At 46.5% G+C, this 17,729-nt stretch overlaps 1 protein-coding gene across 1 annotated transcript in view; it reads left to right on the forward strand.

The window, feature by feature from the left end:
- The window catches only part of CORIN (corin, serine peptidase), a 1,855,778-nt gene that overhangs the window by 1,782,450 nt on the left and 55,599 nt on the right, over positions 1-17,729 (forward strand). Inside the window, exon 18 of the mRNA XM_086962682.1 lies at positions 15,308-15,357. Within this exon, the coding sequence (XP_086818808.1) occupies positions 15,308-15,357 (50 nt within the window). The remainder of the gene's footprint in view (positions 1-15,307; positions 15,358-17,729) is intronic.

Genomic DNA, 17,729 nt, shown 5'->3' on the forward strand with positions numbered 1-17,729 from the left:
GGGTCCTTGGAGGCCAACAAGCCCTCCTGTTACCTCCAGTAATTACCATATAGCGTGATTCCTGAGAGCTGGTCGGAGGCCCCACCCCATTTCTCCACCACTCTTCAAACATGAATACAAGTTAAAAAAACTTAGAAATTAATTTAAAAAAAAGCAAAGTTACCTGGATGTTATAGTTAGGAAATAGAATTTGAATAACAGTAGAAACTCACCTAAAAAAAAAACGATTACTGGGTCATTATGGTTAGAAAATGGAATTAAAGAAACTTCACTGAAGAAAACCAAAGGTTACAGGAACATTATAGTTAGGCTCAGATTTCACTCGTACAAAACTAGTGAAATTCAGCAGTTATAGTTACTTGAGCTAATTATAACTGACGCCCCAATGCACTGCTTATGACCTCACATATTACATCACTCATGACATAGTGACGTCACAGACGACATCTCAAATGACATCACTGATGACATCATCCACCCTATACAACCGCTTGTACGCCCACTCCTACACAACCAGTCACATAACCATTCACAGACCCATATCGCTACTCACACACCCACTGACTGCTCCATAGAGGCACTCACACACCCATTCACTCACTTACTCGTACCGCCTCTCACACAACCATTCACTCATTCATACAAACACTCATACAACCAGTCGCTCACCCATACAGCCATTAACATAGCCACACATTCACCCATGCAGCTACTTGCATACCCACGTATTTGCCAACACAGTCACACACACACCCACTCACTCACCCATACAGCTTATCAAAACAGCCACTCACTCACTTATAGAAGCACTCACACACCCACACATCCCCTTACATACCATTTCACACATCCATACAAGCACTCACACATCCACTCACTCACGCATACAGCCATTCACATTGACACTTACTCTACAATAAAGCCACTCACACACCTACCCACTTAACCAAACATCTACTTAAACAGCCACTCACTCACCCATACAGCCACTTACACACTGAGCCAGTCATTTATATAGCCATTCAGGCACTACACACCCACTTGCCCATCCATAGGGCCACACACACCGCCACTCACTCACCCATACAGCCACTGACCCACCCACTCACTCACCAATACTTCTACTCACACAGCATCTCACTCATCCACACAGTGCCTCACACACACACTTATACATCTATACATCCACTTACACACCATACACACAAGGATACATGCAGTCAGATAGCCACTCACATAATATATGTTAGAAATAATATCACTCAGTAGTAGTGCACCTAGTATACTAATTTAACTTTTGTAGCAGGTTAGTATATATGTTGAACACATATATACTCTTAAAAACACATTCACTCGATGATGTCATCAGTGATGTCATTTGAGATGCTATCAATGATGTCACTGACCAAGTCATGAGTGATGTAATATGTGAAATCATAAGCAGTGCATTGTGTGGGCGTACGTTATGGTTAACTCAGGTAACTATAACTGCTGAATTTCACTGGTTTTGTACGAGTGAAATCTGAGCCTAACTATAATGTCCCTGTAACCTTTGATTTTTCCAGTTAAAAAAAAAAGGAATATATATATACTTACTTACCATAGCCATACTTACTGTGCATGGTGAAAGCACAAGTACTTACCTGCCTGAAAAAGGCATCGTTGTAAAGGCTGTTTCCCTGCTCCAGCAACTTTCAAATTCTAACAAAAGTCTCCTTACAGACATCCCCTTCCTTCAACAACCCTCAACTTTGGTGTTGCCCTTTGCCCAATACCCATGCATTTACAAGGCATGGCTTGCACCATGCCCTCTACCCAGTATCCATGCCAGGATTGCTCACAGAGCATGGCCTGTACTCAATGCCTACAGGTTCTGAGCCCTGTCAATGGCCTTTTGTGATCCCAGTAGCACCCACTGGCTATGATGCATGCCCAAAGTATTCACAAATATCTGGAAGCAGTGCATTGCATTGGCCTGTTTTTTTTTTTTATTTAGTGGGATAAACACCACCTCAACTATGCTCCACCTTAGAAATGAGTCGAAGGCGGAGTAAAGTCAGTGACGGAGAGAAAAGCGTTTATCTTCCTTAAAAGATGGAGTTATAAAGAACAAACAGAGACCAATCTTCTAATATTGATAGCAACAATTTAGGATAGTATGTTAGGGAGAAGTGTATACAGATTTCAGAAAGCAACCCTGACTTTTTAGGGTTATCAATTGGATGAGATGTAAAGGGACTGACTGGTCTCTTTTGAGCACTCTTCGTTCATCGCTGCCTGTTCTGTAACAGTTCATCGCCATCTCCTGCTGCCCACCTACTCTAAAGATGCTTTACCGGCCCTTGGAGGCCAAGGGCTGTGCGTGTTCTGCTGAAAGGCTGTTCCCCAGGCCCGGACTGGCCGTTGAGGGCACCGGGCAATTCCCCGGTGGGCCGCATGGTTGGGGGCCGGTTTTGGGCCCCTGGGGCCGTTTTTGTTACAGGGCCGTTATGCTGCAAAAACGGCCCGTAACAAAAACGGCCGAAAACCGGCCCTGTCACAGAGCGCGATCGCACCTCTCCCCCGTCCCCTCTCCTCCCGGAGGGGCGGAGGGCGGCCGGCCGAGCATTTTGCCAGGGCCGGTTCTGGTTCCCAGTCCGGCCCTGCTGTTCCCAGAACCACGGCCATCCAAAAACATCACCTTCTGTTTCAACGTTTTGCGTATGTTTATTTTTTTACTCAAAACAGTTAAGTTGAATACTTTCATTGTTCACCACGTAAAACTGAGACAGTGGTGACAGAAATATTGAATTACCCAAGACTTCTTTAGACTCAGAATGCTGGAACCGCAGCCCTGGCCTCCCATCTGCCAGACAGCCTCCCCCAGTTCATTCACAGGAACTTTACACCCATTTATTACACTCCAGTTGAAAGCAGGCTTCCTAGATCGGCCTTGTTTTAGCGTTTCTGTCATTTCCGCTCAGGACCCGTGTTCCCCTCACCTCCAGTGAGCTGGAAATGGTTGGCTGGTCGGTTGGTATAATGTGAACCAGAGGCATGGCGCGCGCTTTCCTTTTAATGTTGTAAAGCCAGGCTACTGCTCCCGTTGAGTGAAACTCCGGCTGAAGGTATTGACACACAGAAAGGCCGTTTTACTTCACTCAGCACTCCTGAAGAAACAAATCTTGGGAACTCCTCGCGTTTGTTTTCAATCTATTTAACAATTTAATGCTTTAAGATTAAACAATTAATTAGTCACTGTAATATATCTCACATTAGCAGTTCTAGATTTAAATATTGAAACTGTCACCTGGAAAGGATGTAAACACTGATACTAAGGCTGTGATTAACCAGTGAATGTAAGGATAAACAAGCATTTACAATGCAACGGTCTCGCCTTTGCCAAAGTTAGAGCTATTAGTATTGTAAATGACAACATTTTTATTTATGTGTTGGTTTTGAAAACATAAATAAATGGCATTATCATTTACAATGTCAATAGCTTAATCTCTCGCAAATGCGAGACCTATTGCATTTGCACCCACCACAGAGAGCCACAAATACACACACAGAGCCCCCCCCACACACACACACAGAGCCCCCCCACACACACAGAGCCCCCACACACACACAGAAAGCCCCCACACACACACAGAAAGCCCCCCACACACACAGAAAGCCCCCCACACACACAGAGAGCCCCACGCACACACACACCCCCATGCACACACAGACCCCCCCGCTCACACAGAGAGCCCCCACACACACACACCCCCACGCACACACATAGAGCCCCATGCACACACACAGCTACACGCACACACAGAGTCCCCCGCACGCACACAGAGCCCCCCCCACACACACACACAGAGCCTCCCACACACACGCAGAGCCCCCCCACACACACACACAGAGCCCCCACACACACACACAGAGCCCCCCACAAACACAGAGAGCCCCCCACACACAAACAGAGCCCCCCACACACACACACACAGAGCCCCCCACATACACACACAGAGCCCCCCCACACACACACACACAGAGCCCCCCCAAACACACACAGAGCCCCCCCACACACACACAGAAAGTCCCCACTTACTCACACAGAAAGCCCCCACACACACACAGAGCCCAACGCCCCCCCCACACACATCCCCCCACACACACACAGAGCCCCCCACACACACACACACCCACGCACACACATAGAGCCCCACGCACACACACAGCCCCACGCACACACACAGAGCCCCCCCCCCCACACACACACAGAGTCCCCCACACACCCGAGTTTCGTTTTCTTCTTACGTGGCCGATTCCCGATGCGCTTCGAATTTCGTCTCTTTTTCTTCTCCCTGTTGTCACTGGGGTGGGGGAGGGGTGGGAGCGGTGCACTCCTGCAGCCTTCTACCTCTTTCCTCTGTCGGAGGCGCTGTGTGTGTACTCTACTGTGTTCCTAAATCAGCCATAATATTTACTACACACCCTGCGTTTTCCAAACACGGGTTTTTATCAGCCCCGCCATACAAATGTACTTATTTGTGCTACACTATGCTAACTTCTGTAGCAATGAATGTACGCGACGAGATTCAGTTAGAACTGCGCGGCACAGAAAGGCAATGAACACGGGCCTGTGTGTGTAAATGTTTTTGGGCTCAAATTTATAACAAGTGCAACAAACAGCAATATATTTAATTCTTCTTTGCGACGCTGAGGCGACAGCCGCCCATTTGGGAGCCAAGTGCCCTGCTAGGTAGCGCAGACACTGCAGTTCACCTACACTATCACACTATTGTATCACAGCTTGCATCTCAATAACCAAAGCAAGGTATCACTGCGTGGAGCTATTGTTGGGACAGGAGTGTTTATTACAGCCCGTTTCCTGATGAGGTGATTGTGCAAAATGCTCTTAAGTAACCCTGCAGAAATGGCACAGGGGAGACAGAACGACAAAACACGAGGGAGATCTTACGCTTTCTGGACAGGCTTCCACCTTTTGCGGCTTGCATAAATGGCATTGGTGTTCATTGTGAGTCCCTCCTGCGACGAAGGGACACTTACAGCAGGGGAGGTCTTCCTGAGGACTCGACTTCTTCCGGAGCCCCCAACACACACACACAGAGCCCCCCCACACACACACAGAGCCCCCCCCACACACACACAGAGCCCCCCACACACACAGAGCCCTCCACACATACAGAGCCCTCCACACATACAGAGCCCCCACATACCGAGCCCCCCACACACCAGAGTTTCGTTTTCTTCATTTCGTGGCCGATTCCCGCTCCGCTTCGAGTTTCGTTTCTTCTTCTTCTCCCTGTTGTCACTGGGGTGGGGGAGGGGTGGGATCGGTGCACTCCTGCAGGCTTCTACCTCTTTCCTCTGTCGGAGGCGTTGCGTGTGTACTCTACTGTGTTCCTAAATCAGCCATAGTATTCACTACACACCCTGCGTTTTCCAAACACTGGTTTTTATCAGCCCCGCCATACAAATGTACTTATTTGTGCTACACTATGCTAACTTTACACTGCAGTTCACCTACACTATCACACTATCGTATCACAGCTTGTATCCCAATAACCAAAGCAAGGTGTCACTGCGTGGAGCTATTGTTGGGACAGGAGTGTTTATTACAGCCCGTTTCCTGATTAGGTGATTGCGCAAAATGCTCTTAAGTAACCCCGCAGAAATGGCACAGGGAAGACAGAACGACAAAACATGAGGGAGATCTTACGCTTTCTGGACAGGCTTCCACCTCTTGCGGCTTGCATAGATGGCATTGGTGTTCATTGTGAGGCCCTCCTGCGACGACGGGACACTTACAGCAGGGGAGGTCTTCCTGAGGACTCGACTTCTTCCGGCAGCGTTCAACCAGAAATGGAGTCACAAAAGCGGCACCATTTTTGCGATTCGGGGGCCTGTTTTTAGCAGTTGAGTGACGGATGACGTCGCGGCTTAAAAACTGCAAAAAACACACCCCCGAATCGCAAAAAGTCAGAGCTTGAACAGAGTGACGCCCCTGTCCTCCAATGGCTGGCCTCCGTTTAGGAAGCCAGCCAATGGAGAAGAGGGGCGGGTTCAAGCCCCCATACTGCCAAAACAAAAAATCTCCCTTGCCCCTGCTCTACTGGGGATTTTTCTAACCCCTCCCAAGAGGCGAGTCACCTCCTCCTCCCTTAGCCATTTTCCAAACTGCGCCGATTGCCCCACATACCAATGACAACTTGTTTGGTGCTAAAAAAAAGTCACACTTAACCATTTGCCTCTTCATGGTCATACATAACATTCTATTGACTCATTTAATGATTTGCCATCATAGTTCATTTAGGGCCCGATGTAGGTAAATCTCATTTACCGACTCTAGAATACCGAATTTTACCGATTCGGTATTCTAGATTCGGTAAATGAGATGTAGGAAAAAAATCGGTAATTTTTACAGAATCGGTATGATTCGGTAATTACCGAATCGGTAAATACCGATTTGGTAAAATTATCCGAATTGTCAAGGGGGACAGGGTGTCACTTTGACACCCTGTAGCACCCCTGATTCTGGCTTGTGTGCCATGTGACACACATACATGCCCTTAGTGCATGTATGTTTGCCACATGGCACAGGTGTACATGCACAGATGTGCATCTACACTGGAATTCATTATTTACCACGAAAAATTATTTTGTGGTAAATAACGAATTCTTAAGGGCCTGTGGCACTGTTTTCAGTGCCACCTACATCTCGATTTACAGAATCGGTAAACCCATCTTGGCCCCTCCCTGCTCCTCTGGGTCGCTGCCGTGTGGCATCCCAAGGACCCCATGTGAGCACTTCATCTATCCAGCCTGCGGCTGAGTTCTAACCTCTCGCTGCTTTGGTACTCCTGCCGTGAGGCATCCCAAGCGCCCTGCGGGAGCCTCTCATCTACTCAATCTGTGGCTAATGTCCACTTTTGGCTTCCTCAGTGCCCCTGCCATGAGGCATCCCAAGGACACTGTGTGAGCCTTCCATTTACTTCCAGCAAATTCTCTAATTTTTCTATCCATCTAGGCTTTTTAACGCCATGGTACCTACGGTTCTACCGATCGGAAGGAGCGCCCCCTCGCCCCGCTATGCTTGCCAAACGTTTATGCGAACCCCACTTGTTCTAGCATCCCCACAAGGTTGAGCAGGAACACCGTCCTCCATGTGGTAGCCTGGCGACCTCAAGTTTATGAAGCTGTGCGTACAAAACCCCAGCCGTTAGCCCTACATGTCTTTGTCATAGTAATATTCAGTTTGCGTCTGGATTTCTCCACTGCCCCGGGGTCCATGGCCCCCTCCAGAATTTACGCACTATTATTTCTGAGAAGATTATCTCTGCCGGGGGCACCAGCTTTGCCACTGCAGCTAGGCCTTCCTGCATTTTCATTAGCAGGCTCCTCCTACCCATTGAGGCCAGGCCATACAAACGGAGAGTGCACTATAGTGAGTAATAGGTATGTGAGGAATGGGTATGGTGGGGGTGTGAGTATGGGATGGAGGATTTATTCTGTTTTTGGTTGTTCACTGGAGGTAATGATTATTTTGTCCTGGGGGATTGATATTTTTCTGTTAGAATATTCATATGGCAAGGGTAGGGGATGTTTCTCAACACTGTTTTATGGCAGAAACTATGTAATAAGGGAAACATGGACTATAGTACATGTGATATTAAGGACAATGTAGTAATGGTCGTCTTTTTAAATTGTCATTTGCAGCAACCCCTGAAGAAGAGCTTGTTTAGCTAGCTTGAAATGCCTTGGGTTATAATAAAGAACATTGCCTAGGACAAATCATGCTTGTTTCGTCGTATTCTCGAAAAGAGGCCTGGATGGGCACACCTTGAATATTGGAAGCTATTGTAAACAGCATGACACCCTACATGTGTACTCATAAAAGCACTAACAAAGAATTTGAGACATTGGAATTACATGCAGACGTAACATGAGTAAAATGGACAAGCAATTACGTAGAAGCAGTATTAGCATATTCGCTGTGAGACTGGAATGGGCGCAAAATGTTGTTCCTCTTTTCATGGATTTAAATTCCCCTTACCGCCAGGTCCCTTGGTGGGCTGCGCCGGAGCTGCTGCTTGCTGCATTCTCTATCTTTTTCCCTGGGTTCCGTCTTTAATTTATTGATCCACTCAGGTTTTCCCTTTCAGAGCTACCAACAACCTGGCTCTGTGCAGCATCGCCTGTAGGTCCTCGTCCAGTTCTGGGCCATTTTCCCCTCTTCTACTTTTTGGCCACTTCTGTGGGGCTTCTGCTGCCCCATGTGTCCCTGAAACGTGCCAGGCCGCGTAGCCCTCCCGGCTGCCACATGCTTGCTGGCCATCCTGCCTGAATGCCTGTTCTGATCCACCTACCCTTTCGCTACTGGTGTGTGGTGGCAGTGGGGAGGCAGGCCTCTTTGCAGCCCTGCAGTGCACAAAGAGGAAAACGGCCTGATGCTCACTACAAAATCAACTCCCTCTGAGCGTATAGCAACCTTCTTCCTGCTTTGTTTATGAGCCTTTGCTATCCTGTTCACAATGTTCCATGTGAACTCTGAGTTCTTTCTTTCCCCTTGGTGCTCTGCCACCGTGCCCCGCCGTTCGCCGCTTCTGCCCAAAATCACTGATGCAAAAAAGGTCTCCCGATGCACCAGCCCTCACTTTGCCTCAGTCGTCACTGCCATGGATGACCCATGGCCGCTTCCCCTTTAAATCCCGGCTTGCCTCGATGCTCCGGCCCCTTTAAGGCAGCTTTAATGTCACAGCCCGATGAAAATCCCCCCACTGCTCGTCGTCTTTGCGGCGTTAGTCCCCGTCCCCTCTGGTTGGTTCCTGCTGGATCCGCTTCACCGCAGGTCTCGACGCCAACAGCAGGGCTCGCCAGGCCGGTCTCCACAGGTACGATTTGCAGCTGATTCATTTTTCCTTATGCAGGAGGGGGTTGTATGCTCAAGGGGGCCTCTTGCCCCCTTCTTTGCCCCCTCCGCGGCTCGTGGCCTATCCCCCTGATTTGGGAGGCCAATTCCAACCTGGGGCAACCCATCGCGATCGCCCCTTTTTCCTGGGCTTGTGCCTGGGGAAGGGGGAGGCTTCCCGCCTTCCGGCGGCATTTGTCCCGGGCCCCCATTGCCTTCTCCTGCCAGGCTGGCAAGATAAAATCACTGGCATTGAACAAAGAAGGACATATTTTTAAGTAGAAGGTATAAGCAAAATAAGGAACTGACAACAGAAGCAAGGGTATAAAATTGATACTTTCTAATAGACAATGACAGTAGATCAATCGAACTTATAAAGCACAACTTATTACACCTGAGGGTATCCAGGTGCTAAGGGTTTTGCTGCTTTGGCAGGTTCAGTTGATCAGCCAGGTATTGAGTGCCTTCCGGAATTCTAGGAGAGGTGGAGGTCCGGAGGTGCAGTTGAAGGTCCTTTCAGGATTTAGCCACAAGGTAGGTGAAAGAGCATCCTCCACTCTTGCTTCAGTGGATGGGAGGGGGTGCACAAGGGAGGCAGAGTGCAGGTGTCTGCAGGGTTGGCATGGTTAAGGCGGTGATTGAGGGAGACTGGTCCTTGGTTGTGTGTGGATCAGCATCTTGAATAAGCATTGCTCCTGTATGGGAAGCTAGTGGAGCTCATTGAGGTGATGTGGGTCTGTTTGGGGAGGTTGAGGATGAGTCTGGCCACCGAGGTCTGTATGGTTTGCAGCCTCTTCAAGAGGGTAGTGGTGTTTCCTGCGTAGAGAGCATTGCAGAAGTTCAGGCAACTGGTGACTAGGGCTTGAGTGACAGTGTATCTGGTGTTGATGGGGAGCCATTTGAAGATTTTCCAGAGCATGCGAAAAGTGAGCTAGCACGCGGAAAGGAACTGTGCTGATTCCGTTTTTCTTTGGGAGTTTGCTGTCCAGGAAATGCTGAGATTGTGAGTACGGTCTGTCGATGTGGGTGAGTGTCCCAGTTCCGAGGGGGAAGAGGAGTCATTCCACGGGAAGGCTTTGTTGCCAAATATCAGCACTTCCGTTTAGTCTGTGCTCAGTTTCAGGCAGTTGTTTTTGATCCAGTCAACAACGCTCGTGATACACTTGCGGAAGTTGGCTCTTGTGGTGGTGGGGTCCTTTGAGAGCAAAAGGATGAGCTGGGTGTCGTCTGCGTAGGATATGATATTTAATCCATGGGCTCTGACGGTTATGGACAAGAGGGGTCATGTAGGTATTGACCAGAGGGGGCTGAGGGACAAGCCTTGAGGAACGCCGTAGATGATGTGCTTGGGTTCCGAGATGAAGGGTGGTAGCCGGAATCTCTGGGTTCTTCCGGTGAGGAAGGAGGGGATCCTCTTGAAGGCATCTCCTTGGGTTCCGATGTGATGTAGTCTTTTGATCAGGGTGTGGTGGGATGCGTTGTTGAATGCTGCTGAGAGGTCGAGAAGGATCAGGGCTGCTGGTTCTCCCCTGTCGATATGGGTTCTGATGTCATAAGTGGTGGCGATTAAGGCGGTTTTGGTGCTGTGGTTGGTATGGAATCAAGGTTGGGAGGTGTCCAGAAGATGATTGTTCTCCAGATGTTAAGTGAGTAGGTGGTTGAGGGCTTTTTGAGTACTTTGGTGGGGAAAGGGAGCAGAGAGAAGGGATTGTAGTTTTTGAGTTTGCTGGGTTCAGTGAACGTTTTTTTGAGAAGGCGCTTGACCTGGACTTTGGTTATAAAATGCCTGGTGCCCCAATAACTGTAGTCCATTTTTGATCAGTGTTACATGTCACTGGAAACCCATCTAGGGCCTAGTAGCCAACACATTACCAAAAGGGCTGATAAATACTCAATGGATACTTCTCAAGTCAGAGAAACTTGTATAAGGGGCAAGATAACTAACATGTCAATTGGACTCGGTCTGGAACAGTGATAAACCCTGAAAACCCCAACAATTCAGGTAGCAGAACTTGGACAAAATGAAGATGCATAAGACTATTTTAAATTGAAAAAATTGCCAATGAGTGATATTCTCTACACTGAGTGAGAAAATTAGCCAGATTGTGACTATTGTGCTGAAGACCGAGCAAGTGTGCTATTTTGCTAATTGCAAATATTCACATAGCATCAGGCAGATAACACAATGCAGGAATGAGAACTCCATTGAAGTGCCACTTGCAATCATACAAACTGCTGTTGCATCCTGACCAGATCCTGCTGCACAAACCATTGTCTTCCGATAAAGAAATATAAAGTTTGTGAATGTCCCAAAAGAAGACTCCCTTGTCTTTACCTTATTGGTTACATACTTCACAGGACATTAATCACCCTGTGAATTAGGATAATTTTCATGATGTTGTTGCTATGTGTTCACAACCCATGAACTCTATATGAGGTGTTCAAATATGCAACCACTTTCCAAAATCATGGCAGTTGCAATAGTGGAGGATTTCCTTCCACATTATAGCACCATGAAGGAAGCTAGAGAGCTATTTAGGGCTTAGAAGGCACAGACTCACAAGTGGACAATAAGTTATCTGTTATAGTTTTGTAAAATACTGTTCATGGGGCCACAAAAAAGGCATTTCCATATACTCACTTTTTGGGAGCTTGGATTATTCTAGCGGGCAAGGCTGTAGCCAAAGAGGGTTCCATGACACCAGAAACCTTCTCCACGAGGACCCGCTGAATCGGATTTGACGCTGTGAAAAAGCCCTGAGTGGCATAAACTTGAATCTTCCGCGCAGCCCAATGCACCTTGGTTGAATTGGCTCAGCAGGTTTATCCCATTCCTCCGGAGGTCTTTGGAGGCAAAATGTTTCTAAGTCCCAGGTTTTCAGGGGGGGGAACGAGAACTCCACCCAGACACAGCAAAGGGTTCCATGACCTCAGGAACAGCAATTGGGGTTTAGGACTCACTCCAGCAGAAGCCACCACAGCAGGGTCCAAGGCAGGTCCAGTTGGAACTAGTTAGCTGGAAACCTTAGGTAAAGGCATCTTGTAGCTTGTTGTATCCCTGTAGCTTGAAAAGGAGGTCAGTCTTATGAATCTTGGAGTCCAATTGTTTGTCCTGATTACAGAAAAGGGCAGATCCATTCCTTCGGGGTTCCTCTCAGGTCTCAGACAGCAGGTTAAGTCCTCTTCTGATCTTCACAACCTATGAACCCCTTATACGAGGGGGTCAAGGGAACAAGTGGAATTTATGGTCTGTCTGTGTTTGAATCTTCCCAAAGTACAATCTAAAGCATAAAAAGCAAACAAAACATGTGAAACGGGGTCCACACCAGTGGAATACCCCAAATATTGGGGGCCCTTGAGTCCCTGTGTGACATAAGATATCAATAGAATCTAGAAATTAAAAAATATTGTTTGGAACGGCTTTCACACCACTCTGGATGTCATGCTTCATCATTGGCCGCCCTAGCTTGCTAAAGAACCCCCCCCAATGGTGGACAGACTTCCTGTATTCGCAAGAAGTGCTCATGGATGAAGGAGGTAAAGGATAAAAATCACGGTTACTACTGCATTGGGATTACCTCTGTCTGGAATGCGCCAAGATTGTTACAAAACTGATTATGTCGATCGTGAGTGTTTATAGGGATCCCCGGTCCCAACGATAGCCACGGACCCTGGATGGGACCATGGGCTGAAACATGTTGACCTTCCAGATGCAGACGTAATGATCACTCCTTTGCATCCTAGTGGCATTTACCATACATACAGGCCCTGGGTACACTTTGTACCATATACTTAGGAGTAAGTTAAATACGCCAATTAGAATTATGCCATTTCAACCATGTCAAAAGAGGGAGCACAGGAACTTTAATACTTGTTAGCTGGAGTAATATGCACACAGTTCTACAGACAAGAAACACAGATAGGGCAAAAATCTGGTGGTGCTCCACACAAGAGATAATCATGTACTACTGTAACAATCATTTAAATGCTTGGCAATAAAAAAACACTGTTTGACCTAAATTGTTTCATTCTGTTAATTCTCAAACTGTTTGCTGGAATTCACTGCAGTTAGAGCTAATGTTCGGTTTCAAGTCAAAAGGGTCCTAGCTAGCTTATCAGAGTGCCTCTTTTCTCACATCTGAAAGCATTGTAGTGACGTTGAGATCTGAAAATGTTTTCATTGAAATCCCAGCATTCGGTCACAGAAACTATGATCATAGATTTCTAATCATTGGGCATTTATCTATGACTCTAAATGCCTGCCGCATGTTCCCCTAAGGGGAGTTGAGCAGAGACGTATTCCAGGGTATGATACCACTCCACTCACTTTAAGTTGTCCAGTGTAACTGCATCTAGATTTTCCGTGAGCAGTAACACTGGACTCAGTTTCACTGGCTAGAAAATCCAGCCGCATAAATCACCTTGGGAATGGGAATGGGCTGCAAGTACAGCCCAGCCTGAGTCTCCGGTCTAGAGACTTCCTTTCAAGGCAAGACGGAAGCATTGCATGTGTCACTTCCTTAGTGTTGCCCCTGGGCCCTGTGTTCCGCCTTGCACATGATTTCAAGCACTTAATAGTGAGTAGACAAATACCATATAGGCAATTACAGCAAAGCCAAAAGTGCAACTGCATAACAGGTATTACAGAAGTGGCCATGGTAATGTCTTTGACCCCTTCGGTAATACAACAGTGCCACTGGGGTGCAAAAATTCTCTCAAAATCTTTTGCATTTCTGGACCCTTCAGTTATTCAAGCCCATGAGTCTAGCTACTTTTTTTTAATCAGTAGAATTTGTTGTATGTAAATTATCAATGAATGTCTTGGTCAACAAACTTCTGACTTTCTATATGTCTTCATGTATATCAATGGGACTGTTTGATTCAAAAGAAAGATTTGGAAAATTGAGAAAGTATAGTTCATAAACTGTGACTGTACTCCTGTTCCCTTCTCTCTTTTTCTCTGCATCTCCATGTCAAGCACTCTATGTCTCTTGCTCTCTCTCTCTCTCTCTCTCTCTGTCACTCACTTGACCCTCCTACATGATTTCCCCTTGCCAGGGGCGGCCTTAGGCATGTGCAAGCTGTGCACCTGCACAGGGCCACCAAACCCCAGGGGCCACCACGCCAATATATATCCCTAATATAATAATCCTCAGAGGATGGATACGTATTTGTGTGGGGGCCCCTGGCAGGGATTTGGGGGCCTCCGGCTCTGTTCCACTTCCAAACACACTGACCCCCTCCCCTCCCCCCTCTTTACTGGCCTCCGCGCTCCGGCTCGCCTAGACCCCCTCTTCCGGGGCCCCCTACCTACGCTCCCCGCCCAGGGCCGCCACGAGCCTAGAGCCGCCCCTGCCCTTGCTCACTCTGATTCTACCTCTCATACTCTCTTTTTATGCCATCGTTCTTTTTCCATCTAACTCTCTTTAGCTTCTTTCTCTCTTCACTTGTCGTCTCATCTCCAAGTGCTACTGGAGCCAAGAACATGAATTAGTACAGGGCAAAAACAGAGTATCTTCAAAATGCTGCAGATCCTCCATTAAAACCTCTGGCAGCTAAGCCACCTAATTAGGAGTTCCCTACATGACAGGCATCCCCTAAGCCCAGACATCGCAGGGCCCACCACTGGGCCCAAGAAGGATGGACTGTCACAAAACTTATTGTTTTCCTCACTTTATGAGAACCCACCTTTCCCTCAACATGCTAGGGAGAATAGATATGTGGGCAATGTACCCAATTTTGGAAGTACGTTTTCAGTAGTTCATGGTACTTCCATCTACTGACACAACCATTGGTAGAATTTCTGCCAACATGTTTCCCTTCTAAGGAGCTGATTCTGATGCGGGTTGGAAATGCTTCACGACTGAATCGGGTTGGAAATGGTGTCCAACCCACTCGGATCGGGACAGTCCGACGGACGGAGTACAATGCATCTGGATGCTTCCCGATACGATTTCCCATTGACTTCAATGGGAGCCTATGTTCCTAACCGCATCATAATTGGGCCCTGGGTCGTTCCCGATCCAATTTGGAAGGAGCAAATGCCATTAGGAGGCCTTCCTAACCGCAACAGAATCAGGCCCTTGGTGGGAAAGCTTAGTCTACCTCCTACAGGAGACAGAGTCACTTTGGCCAAGAAAGCGCTGTTATCTTAGTGGATTCAATTTAGATTCACTACACTTGCAGACAGGAAGTCTAGTCTGGGTGTAGAACTCTAAATCAGCCCCAGTTTTGTGGTGGTAGCCAGCAGCCCCCACATACATAGGAGTGCAGTGCTGTCATGTCTGTCACAGAAAGTTCCAAAATTATCAATTCCTTTTTCTCATTTTCATATAATAACATGTTGCACTAAAGTAAATGAATAATTGTGCTTTCTTATTTTATTTCTGTTTTTTAATACAGGCATGTGTGTCAAAATGGAAGCAAGGTTGCACTTCAATGTACTAAAGAAGGTAAGCAGTTTGCTTTCTTAACGATTTCTTGGCCTATGTCTTTGAACATTTAGATTGCACATTTCCAGTATGTAAAATAATGTCAGTGTATGTTAAGCTAAAATTAATGCCGGTTTTCAATAAATATTCAGTTAGCATCATAGACACAAACGTCTTTGCATTTCTGAATGTAGATTAAAGCTTTAAAAGAAGACATTTCCGTAGGGCAATCTGCAACAATCAAATAGAAGTGAGTTGCCCTGACTCACCCGTGGTCGGTGTGGTAAAAGTGGAAGAAGTCTAAATTATATTTGTGATCGAAGATGGAATGCCAAAAATGTGTAAAAATTAAGGGCCAGATGCACGACCCTTGTGAATTGCGCCTCGCAATTTGCGCTTGATTGCGAGGCGCAATTTACAATGTACTACAGTGTCAGAGACACTGATTGCGATTCCCAATGGGGTCGCAAACTGTGAAGCTCATGAATATTAATGAGCCACTCGAAATTTGCGACCCCATCGGGAATGGCTGGCCCTCCCAGGGATGGTGGCCTGCTTGGTTCAGCAGACCACCATGTCTGGGACTGCTTTTCAATAAAGCAGGATTTTTCTTTTAAATGCAGCACGTTTTCCTTAAAGGAAAACAAGATGCATTTTTTTTTTAATTAAACGTTTTCGTTTACATTTTTTAAGGGCAGGCAGAGGTCCCTGTGACCACTGCCTGCCCCTAACAAATATTCTCCCCTGCATTTGCAAAGGGGAAGGAGTACCTTGGGGACCCCTTCCCTTTTGGCAGTGCATTACCACCCTCTTGAAGAGGGTGGTAATTTGCGAGTGTTTTGCGACTGCAATTGGGGTCGCAAAACATTCATACATGGCTTTGGGGTCGCTATTAGGAAGGGAACACCCCATCCTAATAGTGACTCGCAATTCCTAAATAGCAAGTTGCAAATAAATTGCGACTTGCTATTTAGGAATTGTGCATGGGCCTGTGACATTTTGCATGTGCAAACGGGTCGCAAACCCGTTTGCGCACGCAAAATAGGATCGTACATCAGACCCCAAATGTCTTACTTCGAAGGTTCTTAGTCTGTTGTCTACTCAGAGGGTGCATTGTTTGAAAAATGAAATAACAGCAGACTAATAAAGTACATATGCATTAAAAAAATCCAAATTGAAAACTTGGTGTTTAGGAATTTCAACTTGAAGGCTGAAAATGAGGTTGGCATCCTTATCATGATTCCGGGGAGCAGCACAAGTACAGCAGACAGTGATTGGTGGCTTTTATTGATGCTCTTGTATGCTTCAAGAAAAAGAGCACGCATAAGGAACACAAAACAATGTGATATGCCACCATCTAGCTCTTCATCTTTTAGAAATTAAAGTACATTTAGAAAAGCTCCAGACTTTTGATTAAAATTTCGATGTTTGCATGTTACCTTATTTGTGAATTAAGAAAAATATTTCATAATTTCTGTATTTGTTTGTTGCGCACGTGTGTCTTTATTTTGATGTATTGCTTTGTGGTTAAAATCATAGCAGTTGGTTAGGTGGGCGTCGCTAGCTTTCAGTAGTGATTTAGTCGGGGTCCACAGAAGTCAGAAGGTTGAGAACCACTGACTTACTTTGATAGTTAGCTATACAAATAGTAGGGCGAGTTCTTTTAATTTGGGTGTTTACTGATTAGGACGAAGAGTGGGCCAGATGGAATGAGGAAATATCATTACACCCAGCGTAATGAGGAAATGTCACTAAACCTAGCGTAATGAGCAAATGTCACTACACCCAGCGCAATGAGGAAATGTCAATACACCCAGCGTAATGAGGAAATGTCAATACACCCAGCGTAATGAGGAAATGTTACTACACCTAGCATAATGAGCAAATGTCACTACACCTAGCGTAATGAGCAAATGTCACTACACCTAGCATAATGAGCAAATGTCAGTACACCTAGCGTACCAAAATCTTTGCATCTGCCTTATCGAAGAACATTTTTGTATTTGGTGTTTTCCTCAGAAATTAGTTCTGGTTACTTCTAATGCAAAAAAAAAAACACTACCATGATTATCACTAAAAGAAATTATCCTTCATAGGTAAGTCACCCAGGCACATCCAAGGTCATTGGGGCTGGCTAGGTTATGGCACATCCCCAGAGAACATTCCCTCTTAAGCAGTAGGCCCAGGGATGCAAGTGCTAGATACTGTACTACACCAGGTACATCCACTTCAATCTGAAAACAAAAATGAATTGAAGGCAAGAAGAAATCTTTGACCATTTGCACCTGGCAGCTCCCAAAGGGCATACGTAGCCTCACGATGTCTCATCATCAGATGAAATGACACTAAACTGTAGTACAGTTTGTGACGGGATATTTATTTGACGACTCCTA

This window comes from Lissotriton vulgaris, chromosome 3_1 (assembly GCF_964263255.1).
Source record: "Lissotriton vulgaris chromosome 3_1, aLisVul1.2, whole genome shotgun sequence".
NCBI lineage: Eukaryota > Metazoa > Chordata > Amphibia > Caudata > Salamandridae > Lissotriton > Lissotriton vulgaris.